Consider the following 24,765-nt stretch of genomic DNA (forward strand, 5'->3'; position numbering starts at 1 on the left):
GCTGAGAAGAGTTCATGATGATTAAGCTTTCTGTATGACTGTAAAATGTGAACGTGTTAGAGAGTATAACGGGGGTTTTTTTCCAGACTAAAATTAGATTATTGATTTAAGAACAGTATTAAAATGGTTATGTAGAGAAAGGAAATACTATATGATTGCTCTGATTCCCTGGCAGTCCTAGTAATACTATGCCTTACATAAGTCAGTTAAATTTACTATCAGTATATGTTCCCCATGGATTGTTTTGCCTGCTTAATATTTAGTCTGGAATATTAAAACTATTAATTTGGAAATATGTGTTTAAATCAACAATTGCAGTTTTTACTTTTTTGCACTTCTTTGCAGTTAAAAATAAGGGAAAACCCTGGTTTGCAATTAAATTGCTTGAGCTTCAGAGTTTGTTGTGTTTTGTTTGTTTTTTTCTTTTTCTTCTTCTTTAATTATCACAGAGGTGGCTACCAGGCTGTCCCCGCTCTGCTGTGAAAATATGGCCCAGAGCAGAGCAATCTTCACTATTTTTGTTCTGATCCGAAGTTGCAACCGGAGTGTTCCATGCATGGATGTGATCAGATATTCAATTCAGGTTCTACTTAATGTTTCAAAGGTAACTTTAATATTTTCTTTTGCAGGTTTATAAGCTGTAGACTACTTTATTGTAGTATTTATTTATCCACAAAATTTCTGAATAAATTTGAAACAACAAAATTAATAGTTTTGAATAAAAAAAGTTTCTGAATTTTAACTGTTATTTTGAAACCAATTACCTACTTTGTAATAATTACGATTTAATTTTCCTTTTGGCAAAAGAAAATCACTTCATGGGCTTAAAGTAATAATTTTACTTTTAACTGATTACATTGCAAGGTATCCCAAGGATTGCACGAAACTGTGTAGAAATGCATGAAACTGTGTAGAAATGGAAAACTGTAGTAGTTAGGATAAGCTATGAAGTTTTTTTTAAGGTAGAAATGTTTATGTTTCAGAAGACAGGCTACTTTCCCAAATTCATGTCATAGAATACACTATATTTACACTTTTTGATTTCTTACAGAACTGATTACTTTCATAAATACTTCAAGCTGCTTCAGTACTGTAGTAGTACTGTAGTTATTGACTATGGACTGATTGTTCTAGAGTTTTTTACTTTGAAACTTAAAATATTTGCTAAAGATAGTTTTTGATCTTATATCCATCCTACAGGCATTTACATTCCAATTGTTTTCTTTTTATTTCAGGAAAAAAAATTCAACATTTAGGTTAAACTTATTTTTAAATTTCTCTAAACTTATTCTAAGTCATTCTTCTATTTTAAATGTAAAATCAGGTTCTATGGGTTTCTAAACAAGGGGGGGAAGCACAAAGGGGGCCTTTTTGTAACCTGTCACGATGGTGTAACATCCAGAAGTGATTTTTATCGCTTGGATGCCAGATCAGCTACAAATTTAATCTAGGGGAGAATATGGATTTTGCTTTTTCCTCTAACCTGAAAGGTATTTTAAAAGATCTGTCTATATGAACTCTTGTCTCTTTCTTCTATAACAGTATGAAAGAACTACTCAAGCAGTTTATGAAGTAGAAAATTCTATAGACACGTTACTAGACCTACTGCAAATGTACAGAGGGAAAGCTGGGGACAGAATTTCAGAGAAAGGAGGAAGCATTTTCACAAAGACCTGTTGTTTGTTGGCCATCCTTTCAAAGGACTCAAAAAGAGCTTTGGTAAGACTTAAATGTTTTGGGTTTAATAATTTGATTTAACATGCTTTTCTTGCACGTTTTGGTGGTATTTGAATTTTTTTTTTTCCTCTCCCTCTCTACCATATTATGGCTGTAATATTAATTATGACTAAACTCTGATTTTAAAAAATGCATTTCTGAGGTGGTGAAAATACTCATCATTTTGTGCTTTGTATGCCCTGGTCAGCCAGAGCTATTCAATGTTGCAAGATTATGATATTGCAATCCCTACTTTCCACAGGGGTTTGGTGACTTTCTATCAATTCCTTAGCGTTAGGTATAGTTTAGTTGCCACTTAATTAACTTTAATTCCATTTCTCAAAGTTTACTGTTGCTTTTCAGATAAAGTTAAGATCTTTATTTTCAGTAACAACTGGCAATATAATTGTCCATGACTTTGTGTTGACATACTCTATTGTAACAGAGACATAGCCTGTTTCTGAAATAAATTTCCTTTGTTCATGCCTATTGCTAGAATCCCTAATAAGGTTATTAGGGTAGTCTGGGTTCTATGCTATAAAATCACTAGCTGTTTATCCATCAGGTATAAGCACTTAAGTTATCCAGTCACCTCTGACCATTGTGTTAATCTTTCATTGCTATGAAGATGGGTACAAACACTAATTTGTCTCTCTGTACCAATCATTGAAGGCATATGCCAATGACGTACGTACAAATGGTTTTAATGAGAAATTAGTAAAACCTGACTTTTAAGAGCTTGAATTTTCTGAGATCTCAAGGTGCATACCAGTTGCTAGGTAGTTTGAAAGCATTAGACCACGGACTTGTTGTAGGTGTGCTGCCTTTAAAATGGTTTCACTGTACTCAGCTTAAATTATAAACATTCAGTTTTCGTTGAATAAAACAGATTTCTTGATTTGTTCAGTTGCTTTCAAACTTGTCGTATTAACTGTGTACTATTTTCACCTTTTCTCAGGAAATCCAAAGCATACCAAGAGCTGTTACTTGCATTCAAAGCCTATATAAACTTACAGCTCGTAAACACAAAATGGATGCAGAGAGAACACTTGTGAAGCAGAAAACAAACACTTTAAGTGGAACTTCCTTTGTTCCAGTAACACCTCTAAGAATAAAAACAGTTTCAAGGTAAGAGCTTAAAAATTAGTCTGCTATTTTTGCTGTGGCAATATAATATTTTAATGACAAACCACTAATATTTTCACAGGATTAAACCGGATTGGGTTTTGAGGAAAGATAACATGCAAGAAATTGTGGATCCTCTGCAAGCAATTCTGATGGTGATGGATACACTTGGTATTGCCTGCTACTGAAATGTAAATGATGTATATGAAAACTTATTTGTACACCATGTATGTAGTAGACAGCTAAATGATTTTGAAAGAAAGCAAGTAAGTGTCAAGCTACCCTTGAAAATGTTTTTTCAAATTGTAATTCGCACTTCTGTAACTTTTTTGTGTTGTATACAGCTTTTGAAATCCTATTTTGTACTACTACCAAAAGCGATTGTACAATAAAATCATAAGCCCTGGACATTTCACTAGTGCAGTAATGTATTGTTATTACACAACTGTGAATCTTACAAATAGCATGGTATTCCTCACTCTGATTAAATATTGTAGAATGCTATTAAAAGCAGTTGTTTGTGTGGGACAGTTATGCTGGCTTGTCTGATCTGGAGAAGTATAGGTAGGAAGAAATCCATAGTCCATGGATTTCAAAACTGGCTACTGTTTTTGGGGAGCATTTACTTTCTCGTAAGGTTTTGAGGGATCATGTGTGACTGTAGGAAATTTATTTTTTTTCTTATAATTCCCATTTTTTTTAAACACGACAAGATTATGAGGAAACAACGGGATGTCATAAGGGTGAATTTAGAAATTCTGACCTGATATTTTAAGGGAGGTGATTTGTGAGTGCTTTGTTCCTATCAAGTGAGCAGTACATACAAGCATGCATCTCATCCGGCTGAATAAATGGTGTTCATCACAGCATCTCCCTTAAATTCTGTTCTCTTGTGCCTTAGAATCGCATTTTCTTAGAGCAAGGCCAAGAAAACGAAAACTGTAAAATTATACCCTCCCACCCCCAAATTTAAAGATTATGCCTCCCAAGGGTAGAACAGGATGCTAAATTAACTGGTAGCCATTAGTCAGTTAGGTGATAATGCATTGTAGATGAGGTTCTATTTTTTTGTTTTGTTTTGTTTAAAAAGAGACTCAAAAGGGGCTAGCTGTATACAGCAAAACCCAACAGACAGATAATACTAGTGGCTATCTTCTTAATGTAAGAGCCTCCAGAATGAATAACATCTAGAATGCGACTGACTGGTTATATGGGGGTAGGCTGGAGGAGGGGGGAATTTTCTATTTCCTCTTATTTCAGCCAAGGTAAATAAGCTGATAACAGAATGCCCTTTAAACTTGAAACTCAGGAGGTTCTGAGGGGAGCACTGTTCAATTAGTTTAAATTGTTCCATAAGCTTGTTGCCTGGTTTTACTGTAAAATGATAAATTCTGTCCTCTTTACTGATGTAAAGTATGCCAAATGAAAGGCGAATTCTGCAAGTCTAGTGTTAGGGTATTTGGAGAACTAAAATAAATGAAAATAGTGTTTTCAGTGAAATAAATTGTTACAAAATACCATGGCCACTAAGGCATTTGTGAATACCTTTGAAAATCCAGTTAATAATTTACAAAAGTAATACTTGGGGAGTTTTCACAGGTGGTGGAACCTGTTGATGGAGACAGTAAGGAAGATGAGATGTAGCATCTGTTTTTTCTTCCTAGTTACGATGTATTCAGGCAAACTCTTTGCAGAAGGTAAATACATTGAATTCTATTGTTAATAAATGTACATTGAATCTAGAACATGCAGTCTAAGGTAACTTAAATCTTTCATATCTTTACCAAGAGTAAACGCTGCTTTTAAAATATAATTTTGTTGTGAGATGGCTGCTGATCATGATTCAACTGTTGCTGTAGCTCAGGGCTACAGATTCATATCTAAGCTTCAAAGCCGTAATATTGAAAGGTTCACTTTTATTCAGAAAAAGTTTCTTTTGAAATGTATTTGAGCGGTTTTGAGGCACTTATACAAATTGAGTTTTGTACTATTAAAACATTTTATATATTGAAGTGTCTTGGTGACTGAAGTGTTTTGGCTTACTGCAAAGCAAAAGAGGGGAAGTTAAATGGAACCTGCAGAAGCCTAGTCTGGGATGGTTCTGCATTTCCTATCCCTCCTTTCAGTATTGCTTTAAAATTCCTGGGTTTATATAGTTTACATACCACTTGAACTGCAAGTTCACAAAGCTGTGGACTGTATATGAGGGTACACCTCCCTTAATTAAAAAGGCGTCCCTTTCTTTGCATTTCATTTTGTATCTGCTAACGTATATTTAACTCCAACATATTTGTTGCAACTACCTCTGTCTTCACTAGAGTTTTGTCCTTATGCAAAGCAGTTTGAAATTACACTGATACCCTTTGGAAAGTCAAAGAAAAGGTATGTAGGTAGCAATCGTTTCTGTCTTTTTAATTACTTAAAAATTTCAGTTAACCTCAGGGTTGGTTTTTATTTTTTTAATTCAAAGTGATCCAGTGGCTGTGTGAAAAAGGGAATTACTAAAAAAAAAAAAAAAAAATCTTGGCAATTTCCATTTAGTAAAAATACTGAATTTCCAGAAAATTCTAGTAAATGCAGTAAATTCTAGAGACGTTATTGAGTAAAGGAGTGATAGTTTGTTACTTTGGTTCTAATATGTGTAGGGTGAATGCAGCAGTGCCAACTTGTGGGAAAATTCTGCTCAATTTTAATGAGATTCATAGGTGGTGATTCAGTTTTTTTAAAACTTGATTCTTCAGGTTAGACTGCCTTGTAATGCCATGGAGAGAATTTTTGAGACCCAAAGGATAATTTTATAAGAAATCCAAACATAAGTATTGCTTTTTGGTCTGTTGGTTTTGTGTTTTGTTTTGGTGGGGTTGGTTTTTTTTTAATAACAATGTCATATTCAGCACAACTCCTTTTAAAGGTTTTCTCCTATTACTGGTTTGGGGGTTTTTGGTTTGTTTTTAATTGCAGTTCTGCTTGTTCTTTCCTTAACCTCCATTTCCTCTTTCTTTTCCATTGTTTCTGTTCTCTAAATTCCTTTTCTTCAGCAAGTTTAACTCCTATGTTGCCTCCTGGCAGTTTGTCATACTGTTCTGGTAGTTTGCTGAATTGCAGAGCTATGGCATAGCTAATCTTGACACTGTTGCCACTGGATTTTAGAGCAGGCATCGGTATGTTTATGCAGTAAAGGGTGCTTATGCTTACATCTTCTGGGCTAAATAAAGAGTCAAATAAATGCGTCCTGCATCAGTTTTGCCCAGTTCACATTAGGAAGTTTCATTCTAGAGCTGATATTCCTGTGAACCGAAGGAACAAAAGCTGATAGAATTGTAATAGATCTTAATTTCAGTGAGTCTTACAAGACCCTTCATGCTTGTAAGTATGCAGAATTTCATTCACCTTGTTGGAAAGAATCAATCCAACTGATATTAAATAAATTAATGCAAAAAAAGTTCATATCTGGGCTGAGATTTTCAGTGAGAAAAATATATTTATCTTTTTGCAGATAAACCTTGTGATTTGCCACACATAGAAAATGGAAAGATTGCCCAGTACTATTATAATTTCAAAAGTTACTATTTCCCTATGCGTAAGGAAAAAAAAGTTTCCTATTCTTGTATGGTTGGTTATACAACTGAAACTGGGAATCGAGATGGAAGAATAACTTGTACAGCAAAAGGATGGTCTCCAGTGCCACAATGCTACAGTGAGTTAGTTTTATTAATCTCATCATTGCTTCTAGCCGGAAACTTTTCTAGTTGGATTTCCTTGAACATGCAGGAACAGAAGCTGCATAACAGGAGGGATAAAATGTATAAGTTAGGACAAGGTGAAGTCAATCCTTGATGTATATAAACTACGTATGTTTATATATGGAATGTTTTTACAATAATACATATTTTAAGGGCTTTTTACCATCTATGCTTTTATAAGAGCACCAAGAAAGTGGCCTGGTTTCCTTATTTTGGGAAAACTAATAGATGGTTTCCCTTCAGATGTATACCTTCTAGAGCCTCCCTAGCTCTAGACTCCTTGGTTGTCGTGTTCCATGTCATTCCTATTGGTTTGATGTATTGTTTGATGATTGTGGTAGTTTCTTCAACAGGTCAAGAAAACAAGATTAGATCAGGATAGCTAAAAAACCCCTTCTCTTGCTTATCCGAGAACAAAAATATTCCATTAATTCCTTCTTTCTAACCAAGGTGTCTCCTTTCATTTAGAAAAATGTAATAAGCCTCTTTTGGAAAATGGCTTTTTTTACGGTACAGAAATGTACTTCAAAATACATGAGAAACTGCAATACAAATGTAATCCAGGCTACCACACTCCAAGTGGTGGTACTGAAGATACAGTACAATGTCGGCCAGACGGATGGTCCTCCCAGCCAAGCTGTACTAAAAAATTTGGTAGGATTCTGCAATTTTCTTCTTTATAATCTGTCTTATATGTATATAATTCTGCTGTCCTTGCTGTACCTGTAAGGCCAAATTGCCTATGTTAGGTTATCATTTGAGTACTCCTAAAGTAGGTTCTCAGCTGTACCTCATGGGAAGGTCAGATTTCACACGCTGCTAGTTTTGTGAATTTGTACAGGTAAAATTGTACATAGAAGGAATCAGTATAGATGAAATTGCTTTGTTTCAAATCCATTGCCATCCAAACTTTCTTTCCAAATGATGACTGGGAAAGCTTGTGCAAACTACTGCATTTTTAACTATTCATTATTTGCAAAGATTTTGCCTTGGATATGACCACTTTTAAGGTGTATCTAAGGCAAATTTTAGATTAATAACTTGAAATGAAAAGAGCAACTAATATTATGCATATGCTTTATTTATTTAAGAGTTGTGTCGAGTACCCAATTTACGTCACGGCAGCTACTTCACAGCGCAACAAGAGCTTCGATTGAATGAAACACTGCTTTACAAATGTGATGAGGGATATCATACTGCAGGAGGAAACACTACAGAAGAAGCAGTGTGTCGAACACATGGGTGGTCCCTTACTCCAAACTGCACTAGTATGTAATGGTCTGGAAAATAATTCTGCTTGAAATGTGACTTATTCTACAAATGAACAAAAATTTGCAAAAAGGCTTGGTTTATACGGTGTTGGGGGCAGGGGGAAAGCCTTCCTCAGCTGGTTTTCACTGCTGTGTGTTTTCTTCCTAGAAATAACTTGTTCCTCTTTGAGTGCAGTAGCACATGGAGGTTTCTATCCTGTGAAGAAAATCTATGAAGAGGGAGATGTAGTTCACTTTTTCTGTGAGGAAAATTATTCTGTCAGTGAATTTGACCTAATTCAGTGTTATTATTTCGGATGGCATCCAGACCCTCCAGTGTGTGAAGGTACCTTATTTTTACAGTTTTACTATATCACATTCTTAGTGAAAGACTAGCACCTTCTTTCATGAAATGCTTTATGAATACAAACTAAAAATATGCTCTTTGTACCAGTTCACAGCCTAACTAGAAATCAAGTGTTAGCTGAAAGGCATGGAGCCAAGGTAGCAGGGAGGGAGGCAATGATAATTGGAATTAGTTTTCAGTGAACTCTAACAATGGAGCAGATACTGTCTCTTGCTGACATTGTGTCCTGGAGAAGCAGGAATCAACAATGACAGGGAAGTTGTTCAGCCCCTAAAGCTCAAGTAAAACCATGTTCAGAGCACAGGAAGGTTTAATCGAGCATGTTTAATCCTGCCTCGTGAGGTGGGAACATGCCTTTTGAGAGGCATTAAAACTGAAATTTGTAACAGGTTCCTCCGGAGCTTGGGGATCGTGGTACTTTTCAGAGTTTTACAGCCTCTCCAAACTGGACATGTTTTCTATAGAATTAACTAGAAAGGTCATCCTGAGGACAGAAACACACCTTTAGCAATTACTATCACTTCCCCAATCATTGGGGGATAATGGAGATTCTCAGAAAAGAAACTTTCAAAAGAATGAAAGGTCTAGTGAACCAGATGAGGTATAGTATACAGCAGAAAACAGTACAAATCAACGTTTATGCTAGCTGAGAATTTATAATATTGTTCAACATACCTTGATAGTTGTGGGTCATTGTCTTATCTGGATTTTGTCTCCTTTATGAGGATTACTTCTGAGCTTTAGGAGATCTCACTGCCTCACGGTAGCAAATTCTCTGCTTCATGTACAAGGGATGCCAGGTGTTGATGACAGAGGATGGGACAATCAACCATTTTTATTGGTTTAAGCTAAATCTATGGTATTAGTTTCCAATATATTTTTACAGGAATTTTTCCTGTGAAGCATGCTTTCTAAAGCAGCTTTAATAATCATTGTGCGTGGGGTGCTTGAGATGAAAAAGAATTATATTTAGCCTTTAAAAAATACAATGTGTTAAGCACAGTTTTCAGGAAAATTAGTGTTTTCTAATTCCTTTATAGCTAATCTTGTAGAAGACTATGTGATTGAGCACAGAGATGAAATTCATCTTCCTTTCCTAGAAAATACAGTAGCATTTAAAATGCACTAGAATATCTGAATTAAATGGCATGTGTTGGGACCCCAGCCCTGTATTTATTCTGAGGACATACAGGAATTTTTCTTGAGTGAGTGCAGAGAAGGTGGGGTGCTCAGGAGAACGAAAACATGGCCTAAATCTAGTTTTGAGGGTACAGTAATCGCAAACTTAATTTGGGGATAGGAAATGGGCTATGACTATTGCTGCTTCTGTAGCATTAGAATTAATATATAAGCTGCTTTCAATATTATATCAATGGAGGGTATGGGAAATCTCTATTTCCTGAAGCCCTTTAAAGAACATTTTAAGTCTATGTGGAGAAATTACAAATTTGTTTATAGCAGTGCAATAGCATAATACCTCTATTTTCTACTTGTTGAATGTAAAATCACTTTTTTTTCTGGTCTCCCATTTTGTTAAGAAAATAGGAGAAAATAATTGTTTAATTACTCTGGATCAACCAAAAATGTGTTTTGAGTGATAGGCTTGTGTGCTGTATAGTAAAATTAATTGTGTACATGGTTTTGATTAGCAAGAAAACAATATGTATCTTTTATTTTCAGATGTAAAAAATAAATGTCCTCCACCACCACTTCCTCCTCATGCCCATATCGTCACAGTTAGAAGAACATACCATAATGGAGACAAAGTCCGTATACAGTGTCAAAGTACCTTTGAAATAAGAGGATCTGAGGAAATCCAGTGCGAAAAAGGAAAATGGACATCACCCCCTATTTGTATCGGTTAGTACTTTTGTGAAGACTGACAACTGAACAGAAATGATTCTTGAAACAATGCCTTAATTTTCTGGAGAGCCTCAGTTTCCATATCTGCAAAACTGTTTATGTTGTCCTCTGTTAAAATGCTTGAGAGGTAAAGTGCTGCATAATTTGCAGACAATCCATTGTTCACAGATTAAAGAGAAAGCATGAGCCAGGTGAATTCAGCTGGCATCTGGGTTGTGTAGTTCTCCCCTGGAATGTTGATTTTATTACATCTTACAAGGCATAAGTGTCTGTCTGTTTTGGTATTTGCAAATGAGTTATTTCTGAGAAAACTTGTTCTAAGTTTCTGCTGTGGTTATAGGAACTATGGATAAACGGGAATCTGAGGCACCACCATCACTCGAGGCAAATGCAGCAATAAGGGCAAGCAAAACCTATCGCAATGAAGATATGAGTAGGTGAACGTGGCTTTTCTATTTAAAAGGGACTTCAATACTCTCTAATGCTATTATAGGCATGCCATGACTACTCTTACTACTCTTTTGCTATAGTGCAGTCCCTTACTCTTGAAAATGTCTGCATGTGCTACAAATGTCAGTGCAGCAGTCTGAATGAATGAAAGGCCATTGTTGCTTGTTTCTAGTGATTACGAACTACACCTATAAGCCTGTGCTGTATTTGTAATTTTATTTCATATATTAGCATTTACCTTCAGTCATTTTGTACCCCTTCTGTTAATGTTGTCTGAACATGCAAATGTATTAGTATTTTTCTGATCCTTTGATTAATAGTTCCAGTGAGGTTTCTTTTGTTTGTTTTGAACCACCCGTGGGCTAAACATTTCAAGCAACAAATAAAGACCACCTCATCACAGAAACAGGACTAATCTGTATTGAGTGTCACCCAGTAAGGGTCAAGAGCGGACACAGATGAGGAGTGTAGAGGGAAATAGAATGACTGTCTGCAATTCAGTAAGGCAAATGTAGAGTTTCTGAAAAATAAGCTCCAGAAAGAAATTATATTGGTTTACTTTTAGTTGTACATACATTTTTTGCTCAGTCTATTTTTAGTCTGATACTTTTGCCAGTGTTAACATTGTTTTAAAGATCTAATTACCTACCTCCCTACCTCGTATTAGAAATGCAGCAAGACTGTACCTCTCCACCTGTGATTAAAAATGGTGTTGTTCTTGGTCCGTTATTGACACATTACAAAAATGGTTCCTCAGTAGAATATGGTTGTCAACGTTACCATTTTTTGGATGGACCTAGTACTGCTTACTGCAAACAAGGAAACTGGACAGAACAACCAACTTGCTTAGGTAAGTCTTGTAAGAAAAAGAAAGTTTTGTCATACATAAGACAGAAAGGTAAAACTGGAAAGAACCACTAGATAATCCTTTCAGGACCACCTGAATTTCTCTTTCATTTGAGTTAATAAAGGTTCCAGAAACATGAGGATGCACCAAAATCAAGTATACCTAGGCCACTCCTGCTAGGTGTCCTCTAGCCTGTTCTTACAAACACCCAATTAAATAGATGCCTCTGTTTTCCTGAGTGAGCTTTCTAGACCATACCTATCCCTCTTACCCGGCAGGATTCTCTAATTTCCTGCTCCCATATCCTCCATTCAGTGAATTTCTTCCTGTCCTTCAACAGATGTTTGGAAGGAAGGACTGCAGCCATTGCCAAAATGGCTTTTAGCTATGATTAACAAGGAATACAATGACTTCTTGGACTTTCATTTTTAAACCTTCAGCCTTTGTTTTTATTATGTGTCCTTATGTCTATCATTTCATTCTGGATTTTCTAATTTTTCCATGTTGCTCGTATGTATGCTGTTCAAAACGATGTCTAGAACTCCCCTTAGGAATTTACCAATGCTAGCAGGAATACTACTTCTGATGATCTGCAAGAGTTGTTTGTTTATCTTTCCTTCCTTTCTGTAATGAAATAATTCTAATTTACTAGCATCCTCTGTTAAATTGACTCACTTTAAGTTTGTAATCTACTGTGAAAATGCAAATAAATAATCAGTTCAGTTTTAATTGCTTATTTCTAAATGAACAAAATGTACCTTGTCTGGATTGAAAGGTCCAGATCAGAATTCTTGGTTCTGAATACTCAAATTTAACAAATCCTGTGAAATAATGAAGACTCATTTCCCACGAGCTTTACTTGTCTCCGAAGCATCCAAATAACAATATCATCCTTTCCATGTTTTCTGAGATTTCTTTTCAACCCTTACCTCCTCAGACCAGAAAGAGCACATACTGTAGTTAGTTTCAGGAAAATATCCATACCAAGTTGTTGTTATGGTGCTGTCATTAGAATGCGTAATAACTGATTTCTCCTTGCCTTTCCCTCACCAAAAGGTTAACAAGGGCCTCTATCAGGCAATGATTCTCATGGAACTTGTAGAAATTTATTTTTGTAACTGTACCCCTGTCAGGCTTTATTGAAGTTGAACAGTGGTTTCAAAAGTTAATGAGGTTAACTGTCTGATGGAAAGCTAGGCTACCTGATGTGATCCTGGCACTAAGTTTTAAGAAACCTGTCGGAAAGCGACCAAACCAATATTGACCTTGAATAACCCGAAAAAGCCCAAAGAAGAACACAAAACTTCCAAAAGGTTTTTGGAAGATCTCTAAATTCTTTTAACAGTGACAAAACAAAGAAAAAAGCAAAGCAAAGGGAATTGTCAAAACACTTCCTTGGGTTAACAGTTTAAATTTAGTGTGTATTAACTACTACTATCCTCAAAAGGCTTACCAAACCTGTCAGCCAAATCTGACAGGTTAATTTTGATGGATGACTATTTTCATTATGAAAAGTCCTTTCAAGTTACAGTAAAGAAGTTCTTTTCTTCTTCAATGGTAAACCCAAGCTGCCATATGTTTACAAATACCTGAGAGACCAGATTTTGTCAGAAGTGTGTTTTCTGTGATTTACTGTTCCCAGTTTAGGCTTTCTTTTGCATGTTATTTCTGTTACTTCAGCCCATTTCTTCACATTTGCATTATTTTTTTTATGCATCTACAGTTTTTTTTCTTGCAAGATTTGAAAACTTTTTGGAACTATTGATTTAGATTTCTCTTTCTTGACTCCTACGAAAGGGAGCTAAGAAATCACTTAAGGTTGCTTTTTATTGAAGTAGGCTTTTATTTCCTAGAACCATGCACTCTTAATGTAACTGATATGAACAACAACAACATAGAGTTGAAATGGAGACAGGAAGAATTAATTTTCCTACATGGTGATCTCATAGAGTTTGAATGTAAACAAGGATACAGTTTTCTCCAGACTACCATGCCATCTCCTGGGAGGACACGGTGTAACCACGGCAGACTGAAATACCCAAAATGCATTATGCAAGGTAATACTTTTTTTTTTAATTGCCTTTTTTAAGGCAATTAATCAATCTCAGACCTGTTTAGAAACAATTTGCTTTGGCAGTGCAGGCCTAGAGTCTGTAGATGTTTAGGGTTCAACAATACAGATATGCACAGATACCCTTGCACAAGACAGCTGTATTGTTAAAAATATCCAAGCATGGAAAAACAATACACCTTCCTTTGATGGGGAAGGCTGTAGAAAGGAGGGAGGAGCTCTTCTCCAAGCCCAGGGAACTCAAAGCTCTGTAGAAGGACAGCTGTAAGCAATTAAATGCACACAAGGGATTTCTTGTGGTTTAGAGTTAAGCAGGAGATTGCATTCTGATTTGAGACATAATGAAATAGGAAGAAAATACGCTATCTGAGAGTGATAGATATCTAGTGTTGACAGACATTTAAAACTGCTGATTGCTTGGTTTCTTAAGCTGAACGTTTCTCAAATGCCATTCCAGCTCCTACAGAAAAATGTGACTCTCCACCTTCTATTGCGAATGGAGCTCTTACTCTTCCACCTCTGAGCCAGTATGACAGTGGTTCTTCAGTTCAGTATAGTTGCTCTGACTATCATTTTTTGCAAGGATCTGAGCATATCTACTGTTCTGAAGGACAGTGGACTTCACCACCAGTTTGTATAGGTAGGTGTCATGAGATAAATAAGCACTAATTTCTCTCTGTAATTCATAGAATAGTATGGAAGTGACCTTTAAAGGTCATCTAGTCCAACCCCCCTGCAATGAGCCAGGGACATCTTCAACTAGATCAGGTTGCTCAGAGCCCCGTCCAGCCTGACCTTGAATGTTTCCAGGGATGGGACATCTGCTGCCTCTCTGGGCAACCTGTTCCAGTGCCTCACCACTCTCAGAAAAAATGTCTTCCTTATATCTAGCCTTAATCTACCCTCTTTTAGTTTAGAACTATTGCCCCTTGTCCCGTTGCAACAGGCCTACTAAAAAGTCTGTCCCCATCTTTCTTATAAGCCCCCTTTAAATACTGCAAGGCTGCTCCCCAGAGCCTTCTCTTCTCCAGGCTGAACAACCCCAACTCTCTCTAAATTCAGATACTTAGAATTTATAAATTGAGTATTGTACTAGAACTTTAAGATCTCAACTTCATTTTTTTTCAGTTAGAGATGAAAGTTTTAATAGAAGCAAATGTAAGCTTGTCTGGCTTTTTTTTTTTTTCCTTAAATATGACATGCCTGCAGTATCCAATAATACAGTGATTTCATGTGTAATATATTAAGAGAATGGCAAATAATCTACAGTTTTAGTGTAGACTAGTCAAAACGATTCTATTTCAAAAAGAATTGATTTATTAACACTGATTAAGCCTCTCTTCTTTAGAGCCCTGTACTTTGTCAAAAAACGAAATGGAGAAAAATAATGTGCTGCTGCAAGGGTTCTATGAGAATCAAGTTTACTTTTACCATGGGGATTATGTTGGATTTTACTGTAAACAGAACCATTTTGGAGCAGAATCTGGTACAACTTTATTTCAAGTGCAGTGTAAGGGAGGACAGCTGATATATCCAAGATGTGTTGAAAGAGGAAAATAAGTATGGACTTCAGGAAAGCCTATAGGAAAGGTATGTACCTGTTCTTTATCTGGTATTAACAGCTGAATTAAGATGGCCTCATATTTTCAAGATCACTGCAGTCAGCTTTGAGAAATGAGCGTTCAGTGGCATTGTTGCTTCTGAGCTGAAGGGGGAGGGAAGTGGAAGTGCTTTGTGATATGAGGACTGGGAATGCAGCAGAAGAATGCGATGTTGGCCTATGTGTGGAAGATTTAGGATGAAGGAGTTTTGTAAGGCTTACAGCGATAAACTTGAGGATGCATCACAATCTGCAGGACTTGAGCAAAGCGCCATGATGAGAAGATGCTGAGCAAGTAGCGCCCTTTGTTGAGGTTATTTGGTGGGTTTGATAGCATGAATGCTTTTGTGACTACAGAATATAGCTAAATTGAGATTTAATTTCATGGCCTTCAATGTTGTGATGTTAAATGATGTTAAATGCTAATTTTACAGACAGAAAAGAGAGGCCTATTTTTTTGTACATCTTAACAGTACCCCTGTCTCCTTTCACAGGTAAGAAGCCTTTAAAGGACAAGGCTTGAGGGACAAGAAAAAAAAGCAAGTATTTAAAAAAAAAAAGTGTTTAATGGATCTATGAAACCATCTAAACTCTAAGAATATGCAAATTCTACTCTGTAGTTAATTAGTATTCTTAAAAAAGGCAAGCAAGCATCTTTGTTTTGCTAATTGAGAGCATTTAAACTATTACACCATCTAGTCCAACTACTTTGTATGATTTCCTATGACGCTTAAACATTGGTACTCTTGGGGCTCTGCGTTTGAACATGTTGTGTGACTGAAGATATGAAGAAATTCAGGAATATAGACAATGTTTGCTTCGCATCCATTTTAGTATGTTTTAATAAAAAAGTCATTGTAAGGGTCTCTTCTGTATTTTATCTCTGTAGTCCCTCTTTCTATGATATTGCATGTATGCTGCTCTGTATGGTTTTCCAAGGCTTTTGTGAGTGTTACGTGAATAAATAAAACAACAAAGAAATTAAAGCATTCAAGAAATAGACAAATTCTGCTTATTTAATCAAAACCCAGTCAACCATTTGGTGGGAAAAAAGGTTGGTAACAATAGCATTTACATGCTATTTGCAATAGTATTCCAAAATGTTTTCAAAAGATTGAGAAGTCATTGCTTTGTAAAGTGGTATTTAAAAATGCAGACAAATAACAATAAGATTTAGCAATTTAATATAATGAACTTTTGATGTGTGATGTAGATCTGAACTAGATGTTCACTATAGTTTTTCTTTCTAGGTCATGTTATGAACAACGATTGTAATGTGAATTGGTGAGTCTTTCTCAGTTAAGAAGTAACATAAGAACTCGGTTAAACAAAATGATTGGTGATAAGTTTTTAAGTGGTCAATTTTGGTGAATTGAGCATTGTTACCTTAATAGCTGCCATCTAGGCTTGCTATGCATCCAGAAACTACTTGTGCTGAGGCCAAAATACATTGGAATTCATCTCAGTCTCTGAGTTTTTACATCTTAATCATTCTGTGTCTATGAGAGATAGAAGAAAAACTACTTCCCTTGAACATGAAGGGTGTTTACATGATGGACTAGATCTGTAAGCAAAATCTTGTAAGGCAACTAGTACATCCGTGACCATATCAGTAACACCACATAGGGTCAACATTACCTAGGTATCAGTATCAGAAAACCCAAATTTGAATACAGAGGTAACCAAAATGGGACGAATGGGGAAAAAGTAATTTGGGGCAGGTTGTTTACTTGGAAGGAGACCAGGTTGGAGAACGGGAAGTACAAGCATGGTGAAAAGAGGATCAATAAACAAGAAGAAAGGGTAATAAGGTCTGCCCATGATATAATTGAGACTCTCCAGGCATTCCAGTCAAGCAGCTCTGTGCTTGATCACCTTAGCTTAGATCAGGCTAAACCCCTAAATCTGTAGTCTTGCCCATACCACAGCAATCACACCTGTTTCCATGGTCTGGAAGACCTCTTCAGGGCAGGGAGGGATGGCACATTCTCTGGCTAGCAGGGAGAAACACCCGAGGCAAATGGATCACTGTGTTGGTGCCCATCCCGGGCCCGATGGCAACAGCATCTTCCCAGTTGCTTCCTAACACCAGTCTGTGCCAGTGTATTTAATTCTCTTGTTCTCCCCTGCCCACACCCGCCCCAGCATGTTCAGGACAGTATCCAGGTATTTTCTCTGGTAAAGAGAACATGGATTTCTTTCGTTTTCCCCTTTTCAATTTTTTTGCATGAATTAGTTGAAAACAAACTTGTTGCTTGCAATTTGAAATCTGAGGCTGTGTTATTTCTGTTAATTAGCACAGCAGAATTAAGTGAAAGAAAATGAGAGCTACAGCTTGTGTTTCAAAATCTGAAAAAGCTCAGAAATATCTGTGTGAAATCTTGAAAAAGAAAGATTTACAACATTACAAAACCAACTGAACACAGAATTCTTACAGAAGTTAATGAAAACATAGGAAGTGATCAAGTTGCTTTTTGGAAGGTAAGGAAACTTTGTTAATGACTCCTTTCGACAACCTTAATTTTCTGAGAATATATTCATGCAAATGTGGCTAGGCAGTGTGGGAAGACATAGATCAGCTACACACACTGCTGTGGTAGCAGAGAAGCTGCTGCAGGCACACGGCTCAGATAGGCCGTTGTCCTAGTGTGGGTGGCATGCTGAAAGCACATCTGTCACAACGCTGTACTTAGTGTACGTGGAATATATAGTGCAAATGAGGTTCAGTGACGTACAAGCCCAAGAGTGTTTCTGACATCCTAAGTGTATTTGGAAGCAGAGAAAGAATTATCTTTGACATTATTTGCTTAGACTTAGCAAACCGTGGTGCTAGAATAACTTCAAATAACCATCAACATACCAAAGACCTCAGTGTAACCCTTTAACGGTCCTGAACTTTTGCTGTCTTTCTGCATAGTTAGGCATAGAATTGCAGAATAAGAATCGGGTTGCTCAGGACCCTGTCTGGCTGAGTTTGTAATATCTCCAAGGAGATATTTTCTAACCTTTCTGGGCAACCTGTTCCCATGTCTGTCTACCCTCATGGGGTGAATCTTTTTCCTAATATCTAACTGGAACTTCTTTTGCTGCAGATTTGTGTCTGTTGTCTTTCATCCTATCACTGTGCATCTCCAAGAAGAGTATGGCTCCATCTTCTCGGTACTCTCCCATTAGGAAGCCAAAACCAGAAATAAGGTCTCCTCCCAGCCTTCTCTTCTTAAGAAACATTCAGAAAAGAATGGAGTGGTTTTGGTTGTGTGAGGAATGATAAAAAATAATTATTTTATGTTTCTGTTGGTGCCTTTCCTTGGGCAGCAGAGCCTTCCAATAGCGTCAGTATGGCAATAGATCTCAGCTCTGTCACTTCACGGTGATAGCGCTGGCTTGGGAGTAGGTAGATGATATGATAACATTTCTGCACCAAGTTTGGCTTCTGCAAATTTTTTCAAGATCAACCTTTTATTTGTTATCATAGAATCATGGAATAGTTTGGGTTGGAAGGGACCCTTAAAGATCGTCTAGTCCCACTCCCCTGCCATAGATAGGGACATCTTCCACTAGATCAGGTTTCTCAAAGCCCCATCCAGCCTGACCTGGAATGTTTCCAGGGGTGGGGCATCCACAACTTCTCTGGGCAACCTGTTCCAGTCTCACCACCCTTGTTGTAAAAAATGTCTTCCTTATATCCAATCTAAATCCACCCTCTTTCAGTTTAAAACCATTGTTGTGTCACGACAGAGAGGTCTTTCCTCTTGCGTAACAACCTTGCACTTAGGCGTTTTTTGCAAACATCAGCCGAAAAGGCATTCAGATTTATTTATAGATTGTAATTTCTGTTTTCCAGTTAAGCTCTCACCTCCATGGTACATAATTGAGGAAACTGACTTTTCTCTGGATGTAAACTCACAGATCGGGGCAATTCCTGTAACAGGCAAAGTTTTGAGCGCTGTATGTGCCGATTCAGATTGGCACGTTTTAACCAAGGTGAACCTGTGTCCCAGTGAAGTTTCAACACCTTATATTGACTTTTAAATGTTTCATGCAGTGGAGCTGGTGGGCCCGTTGCCCAGACCTGTTGCCTTTGAGGAGCTCTGGATAAAGCATAATAATATTTGGTAAATGTGAAAAGACCCTTCTCTTGAAAGAGCAGAACTGGGGAAAGTGGAGGGAGATTAAAAGTCAGTCTCTGGAACATTTGTTGGAAGTAGAATTCAGAGCAATTTCCTATGTTTTAACAAGTGGTGATTTACTTTCTGAAGTCCTGACATGAAATTGGTGGGTTTTAAAGTCAGTCAGGTATCACGGGCCCCCAATAAAATATCCGATATCAGAAGGGGAAGGTAGTTGTCTTGGGGAATTTTGGGTAGAGTGGATACAAGAGCAGTACCACACCACTGAATGGCATATAATTTAATTTTTTTTTACTAAGCAGCAGGTTTGGTAGAGCAAGAGGATAGTAATTTCTACTGCAAGCTTTCTGTTCTATGACACCGACAAATCAAAGGCCCTGCTCTTCTGCTCCATGTTAAATCAACACCATGGTCCCAGGAGAACCAGGCCACTCACTCCAACCAGTTGATGTGTCGGGTGCTGGCTTCTGGGTGCCTCTACATACCGTGGGCTCCGTCTTCTACACAGTGCTGGACATTTGTGTATGGAGTTTCCCTTCCCTTGCCCTGAGAAGCTATTGTTTTCACTATGAATTAGATGGTCAGCATAACCTACTAGTGGCCTCTCTAATCACATAGACCCAAGCTACTTGATTTTATGTACATGTGAGTCCAATTAAAGATTGTCACCAGAATCGCTGGGAACTTCTGGTCTCCCACTCCTACCCTGTTACAAAATGTGTGAACTTGGCAAATGTGAAAGAACAAAGGTTTCCTGCTGCTTCTTTCTTACCCAGCTCGTATCAGAGTCATCTAGTTAGAGCTGGGCAAAGGCAGTCAGGCTCTCACTTATCTGAGCTACGCTTTCAGGTAGGCTTCAGCCCATGGCACTAGTGCAGAAGGCTGGTCTGGCTGAGCATCCTCCTATACTAAGGCAAAGCCAAAGAGATTGTACACAGCGACTATAGGCCTCTTCTGCTTTGGTGTGGAGATCAGATCTTTTAAACAGTGCCTGTATTTTCTCAGGTGAATATAAGGAAACATGATCTTGAATAGGAAGAACACTTTCTTTTGTCTTTCAGAAAGAAAGAAAGAGGAGAGAAAGAAAGTCTGCATGGTGTGCAATAAAAATTATGCAACCATTTTGGAGCTGACTTACTGGAAATGGCTGCCTGATCAGCAATTGCTATTTAGAAAAGGTCACTCAATGTTTTCCAGTGACTGAGTTGCAAATGAGGCCAAAAGTTAACGACCTATACAGATCTATAAAAGTTAATGACCTATAAAAAGGGGCAGGAATGGTGGCAGATAAGGTGGAAATTAATTTTCTTTTAGTTCACCTTTTTAGTTCACATTACTAGGAAACTCCCTGGTCTGGTACGGTCCTCTGATTATTGTCCGCTATTGGTTATGCAGGTGGGCTATGATGAGGTTGCGGAGAGAAGTCCAAAAGCGATCAAAAGGGGCTTCAGGCCACTGGGGTGATTGGTTGAGGGATCAGGAGCACAGGTAGTGCTTTCCTCAATCGCATCAGTGGCAGGGAAGAATACCAAAAGGAACAGAGAAATTCACCTGCTCAACATGTGGTTCAGAGGCTGGTGCCATTGGCGGAATTTTGGTTTTTTTGAGCATGGGGATGTTTACACGGCGCCGGGCCTGCTGGCGACAGATGGAGTTCAGCTGTCTCAAAGGGGAAAAAGGATTGTCGCCCATGAGTTGGCAGGGCTCATCGAGAGGGCTTTAAACTAGGTTTGAAGGGGGAAGGAGATGTAACCAGGCTCACTAGAGAGGAGCTGAAGGGTGGCATGGCAATGTTGGGAGTGAAATTGATAGCCTAGCTCAAGTCCATCTACACCAATGCACGCAGAATGGGCAACAAACAGGAGGAGCTGGAAGCCCTTGTGCAGCAGGATAGCTATGACTTAGTCGCCATTGCAGAGACGTGGTGGGATGACTCTCACGACTGGAGTGCTGCAATGGATGGCTATAAGCTCTTCAGAAGGGATAGGCAAGGAAGGAGAGGTGGTGGGGTGGCTCTGTATGTTAGGGAGTGCTTTGATTGTGTAGAACTCGGCAATTATGACGATAAGGTGGAGTGCTCATGGGTAAGGAGGAGGGGGAAAGCCAACAAGGTCGATATCCTGCTGGGTGTCTGTTATAGACCACCCAACCAGGATGAAGAGGCAGATGAAGCATTCTATAAACAGCTGGCAGGAGTCTCACAATCACTAGCCCTTGTTCTCGTGGGGGACTTCAACTTACCGGACGTCTGCTGGAAACACAACACAGCAGAGAGGAAACAGTCTAGGAGGTTCCTGGAATGTGTGGAAGTATAAATTCCTGACACAGCTGGTGAGTGAGCCTACCAGGGGAGGTGCCTTGCTTGACCTGCTGTTTACAAACAGAGAAGGGCTGGTGGGAGATGTGGTGGGTGGAGGCCGTCTTGGGCTTAGCAACCATGAGTTCTAAGATAAGAGTTCTCGATTTGGGGCGAAGTAAGGAGGGGGATGAGCAAAACCACTACCATGGACTTCTGGAGGGCAAACTTTGGCCTGTTCAGGACACTGGTTGAGAGAGTCCCTTGGGAGACAGTCCTGAAGGGCAAAGGGGTCCAGGAAGGCTGGGCATTCTTTAAGAAGGAAGTCTTAAAGGTGCAGGAGCAGGCTGTCCACATGTGCCGTAAGGCGAACCGGTGGGGAAGATGACTGGACTGGCTGAACAGGGAGCTTTTGCTGGGGCTCAGTAAAAAAGGAGAGTTTGCCACTTTTGGAAGAAGAGTACAGGGATCTCGTCAAGTCAAGCAGAGAGAAAATTAGAAAGGCAAAAGCCCAGCTAGAACTCAGTCTGGCCACTGTTGTAAGAGATAATAAAAAATGTTTTTACAAATACATTAACAACAAAAAGAGAGCCAAGGAGAATCTCCCTCCTTTATTGGATGTGGGGGGGAACATTGCCACCAAGGATGAGGAAAAGGCTGAGGTACTTAATGCCTTCTTTGCCTCAGTCTTTAATAGTCAGACCAGTTATCCCCAGGGAATTCAACCCCCTGAGCAGGAAGACAGGGATGGAGAGCGGAATAAACCCCCCATAATCCAGGAGGAAGCAGTTAACAACCCACTACACGCGGACACTCACAAGTCTATGGAACTGGATGGGATCCACCCGGGAGTACTGAGGAAGCTGGTGGAGGAGCTTGCCAAGCCACTCTCCATCATTTACCAGCAGTCCTGGTTAACAGGGGAGGTCCCAGACGACTGGAGCCTTGCCAATGTGAAGCCTTTTTGCAACAATTGCATAATTTATCTGTACAGATTGACTGCTGTGTTGCAAGAAAATTAGGGGAGGAGATTGCGAGGACAGCCTTGGGAATCACGGGAGTAAAAACAAGCACATGCGATGTGGAGCACAGAAAATAATAACTCTGTTGCAGAGGACATCTTGAACTTCTGAAGCGTGGAAATGACACCGCTGAGCCACACCGTAGTGTTTCTGCTGTGGATGGGCTGTGCTACATGTAAAGGTAAGTTGTTAAATGGAAATCTATGCTTTTAACTGACGTAGCTGGTGACAATCAAGAAAAATGAACTGGGAAAAAAATGAGACTATACCATTTACTTGTTATAGAAATCCTTTCAGAAGTTTGGAATGAGAGTTATAAGTTGGAACTATACATTTGAAGAATATTTGCTTTGTATTTTCTTGTATGAGCTTGCTTCTTTGCCTTGTGCCTGAACTTAATGACTCCTATAAAGGACCTAACTTATTACAAGCCATAACTCACTTAAAATACATTAATCCATATACATTCCTTTGTATTTTAATTTAGCTACTATTATTCTGAATACATACTATTAAAAATGCAGAATAGTGATTTGATTTTAAAACATTAGACAACTCTTTAAAAACACAGGTACTTTGTTATTTCAATAAGCTGTATGATGCAAAAAACATGCTGCCTGAAGGAGGTCTTCCCTGAATATATACCTTTCTTAAAATAACCTCTTTTAAACTCCGTCATTGATCCATTAAATCTACTCATCATATCAAGATTCTTCTCCCCCCTCTGCCGTTAAAAGTGCTTTCTTGTATATACCTTATAAGTTCAAAAAATGATCCAACTTCTTGCATTTTAAAATGGTGGAACTAATTTTAGGAATCTGGGACAAATGGATTTATTTGTAGAATTACAGAAAATTGAGAATTGTGACTGCATGTGTAAAACTTTATTCCAGCATAATCCTGGAAAACAGAAACTGTACTCTGAGACATTCACAAGCTTATTCATATTTTCAGTTAAATTGTGTTTAGTTTAGTAACTTTTTTCAATGCAAAGATGGTGAAAATAGTAAAGACAATGACAATTTCTTAGAGCAAGGAGACAGTGCTGTTTATTAGCACAGCATATTCCCAGATGGAGGCATGTAGGTCATTGGAATATTATTGAACTCCTGTGTAGTGCCATTATTTGCGGCTGTCAGTACTGTCCTGTATCTATGAATTAACAAGAACTTGTGCACGGTTTCTGCTGAAATAGCATGCAAACACCCACCCATCATTGATTTTGAAGAAATTGCGAGTAGGTGTAAAACAGGATAAGATGAAAATGGCAGTGTGCAGTCATATAACAAGAATCGGCACAGCTTCTGCAGGAGCAGCCTGTGAAGACCCACCTCTCATTGACTTTGGAGAAATTGTTAGTGGGCATAAATCAGAATATAAGGAAAGTGACAGAGTGCGGTACCTGTGCAACCCTGGATACACCTTATCAGGATCAGAGCGGTTAACATGCCATGAAAAGATCTGGGTACCTGGACCACCACAATGTTTGGGTAAGTGTAACTTTTATTGCTGGTTGACTTTGTACTGGTGGACAATTCTAATCATTCTTAAAGTCGGAGTTTCAGAATGAGGTTTACGTTTGTTGCTTGATTACCAAGTCTGTAGCGGACCAAAATTAATCCCTGGATTAAATACTTCTTAACTTGTGGCTTTAGTGTCCCCAAATCATTTACACTCAGTTGTGTTTTTCATTGTGAGAATTTTGGAGCTGTCTGGAAGGTTACAAGCAGATAAACATTTTGTCTGTACTTCCGAGAACTTGTGCAACAAGGTAGAGGTGCTGACCATGGTGTCAGCCTCTTTCTCCCAGTGATTACATTTGCTAAGACATCCTTTCATGTAGTTTCCTATCTGTCCCCCATATGCGGGAGGAGCGCTGTTGTGGTAAGCTGCTTTGCTGTCTTCAATTTCCTCCTCAGAGCTCTTTGTTAGGAGTCTTACAAAATTCATTTTTAACCCTAGGTAACGGAAACACAACCAGAATAAAATTAAACTTACTCCCACTGATTTCATTAATTAATTTTTTCAAGGAGTACCATCTCCTGCAATCAGTACCTCTTGAGATCATCACTGCTGTTTGCAAAGTCAGTAAAGTTGTCTCTTATACATGGGAATAAGAATATGCTTGGAAGTTGTGCCATATCATTGATAAACTACCTAAAACTAAGCATCCTGAATTAATTGTGATAGAGCTCAAGTGTTTAAGTCGTCTGTGTTTCACTTTTAAAAATCGCTGCTGAGTGAGAACCAAGCTGGTTGTGCACTGTCTTTGCTGAGGAGGTGCT

General features: G+C 38.2%; 2 protein-coding genes across 5 annotated transcripts in view; both read left to right on the forward strand.

Moving 5' to 3' along the window:
* Window positions 1-4,422, forward strand: part of ASPM (assembly factor for spindle microtubules) — a 34,907-nt gene extending 30,485 nt beyond the window's left edge. For all 4 annotated transcript variants that reach the window (XM_072866571.1, XM_072866572.1, XM_072866574.1 and 1 more), the window contains 4 exons: window positions 450-604; window positions 1,543-1,719; window positions 2,675-2,844; window positions 2,924-4,422. In XM_072866571.1, the coding sequence (XP_072722672.1) occupies window positions 450-604; window positions 1,543-1,719; window positions 2,675-2,844; window positions 2,924-3,029 (608 nt within the window). In that variant the 3' untranslated portion in view covers window positions 3,030-4,422. The remainder of the gene's footprint in view (window positions 1-449; window positions 605-1,542; window positions 1,720-2,674; window positions 2,845-2,923) is intronic.
* Window positions 2,992-24,765, forward strand: part of LOC140654161 (coagulation factor XIII B chain-like) — a 31,472-nt gene continuing 9,698 nt past the window's right edge. The window contains 13 exon segments of the mRNA XM_072867216.1: window positions 2,992-3,107; window positions 4,441-4,538; window positions 6,338-6,538; window positions 7,053-7,238; window positions 7,676-7,852; window positions 8,004-8,180; window positions 9,882-10,061; window positions 10,405-10,497; window positions 11,182-11,364; window positions 13,215-13,418; window positions 13,890-14,072; window positions 14,781-15,022; window positions 23,676-23,970. Of these exon segments, the coding sequence (XP_072723317.1) occupies window positions 3,088-3,107; window positions 4,441-4,538; window positions 6,338-6,538; window positions 7,053-7,238; window positions 7,676-7,852; window positions 8,004-8,180; window positions 9,882-10,061; window positions 10,405-10,497; window positions 11,182-11,364; window positions 13,215-13,418; window positions 13,890-14,072; window positions 14,781-15,022; window positions 23,676-23,970 (2,239 nt within the window). The 5' untranslated portion in view covers window positions 2,992-3,087.

Source organism: Ciconia boyciana, chromosome 7, assembly GCF_034638445.1.
Source record: "Ciconia boyciana chromosome 7, ASM3463844v1, whole genome shotgun sequence".
NCBI classification, from domain to species: domain Eukaryota; kingdom Metazoa; phylum Chordata; class Aves; order Ciconiiformes; family Ciconiidae; genus Ciconia; species Ciconia boyciana.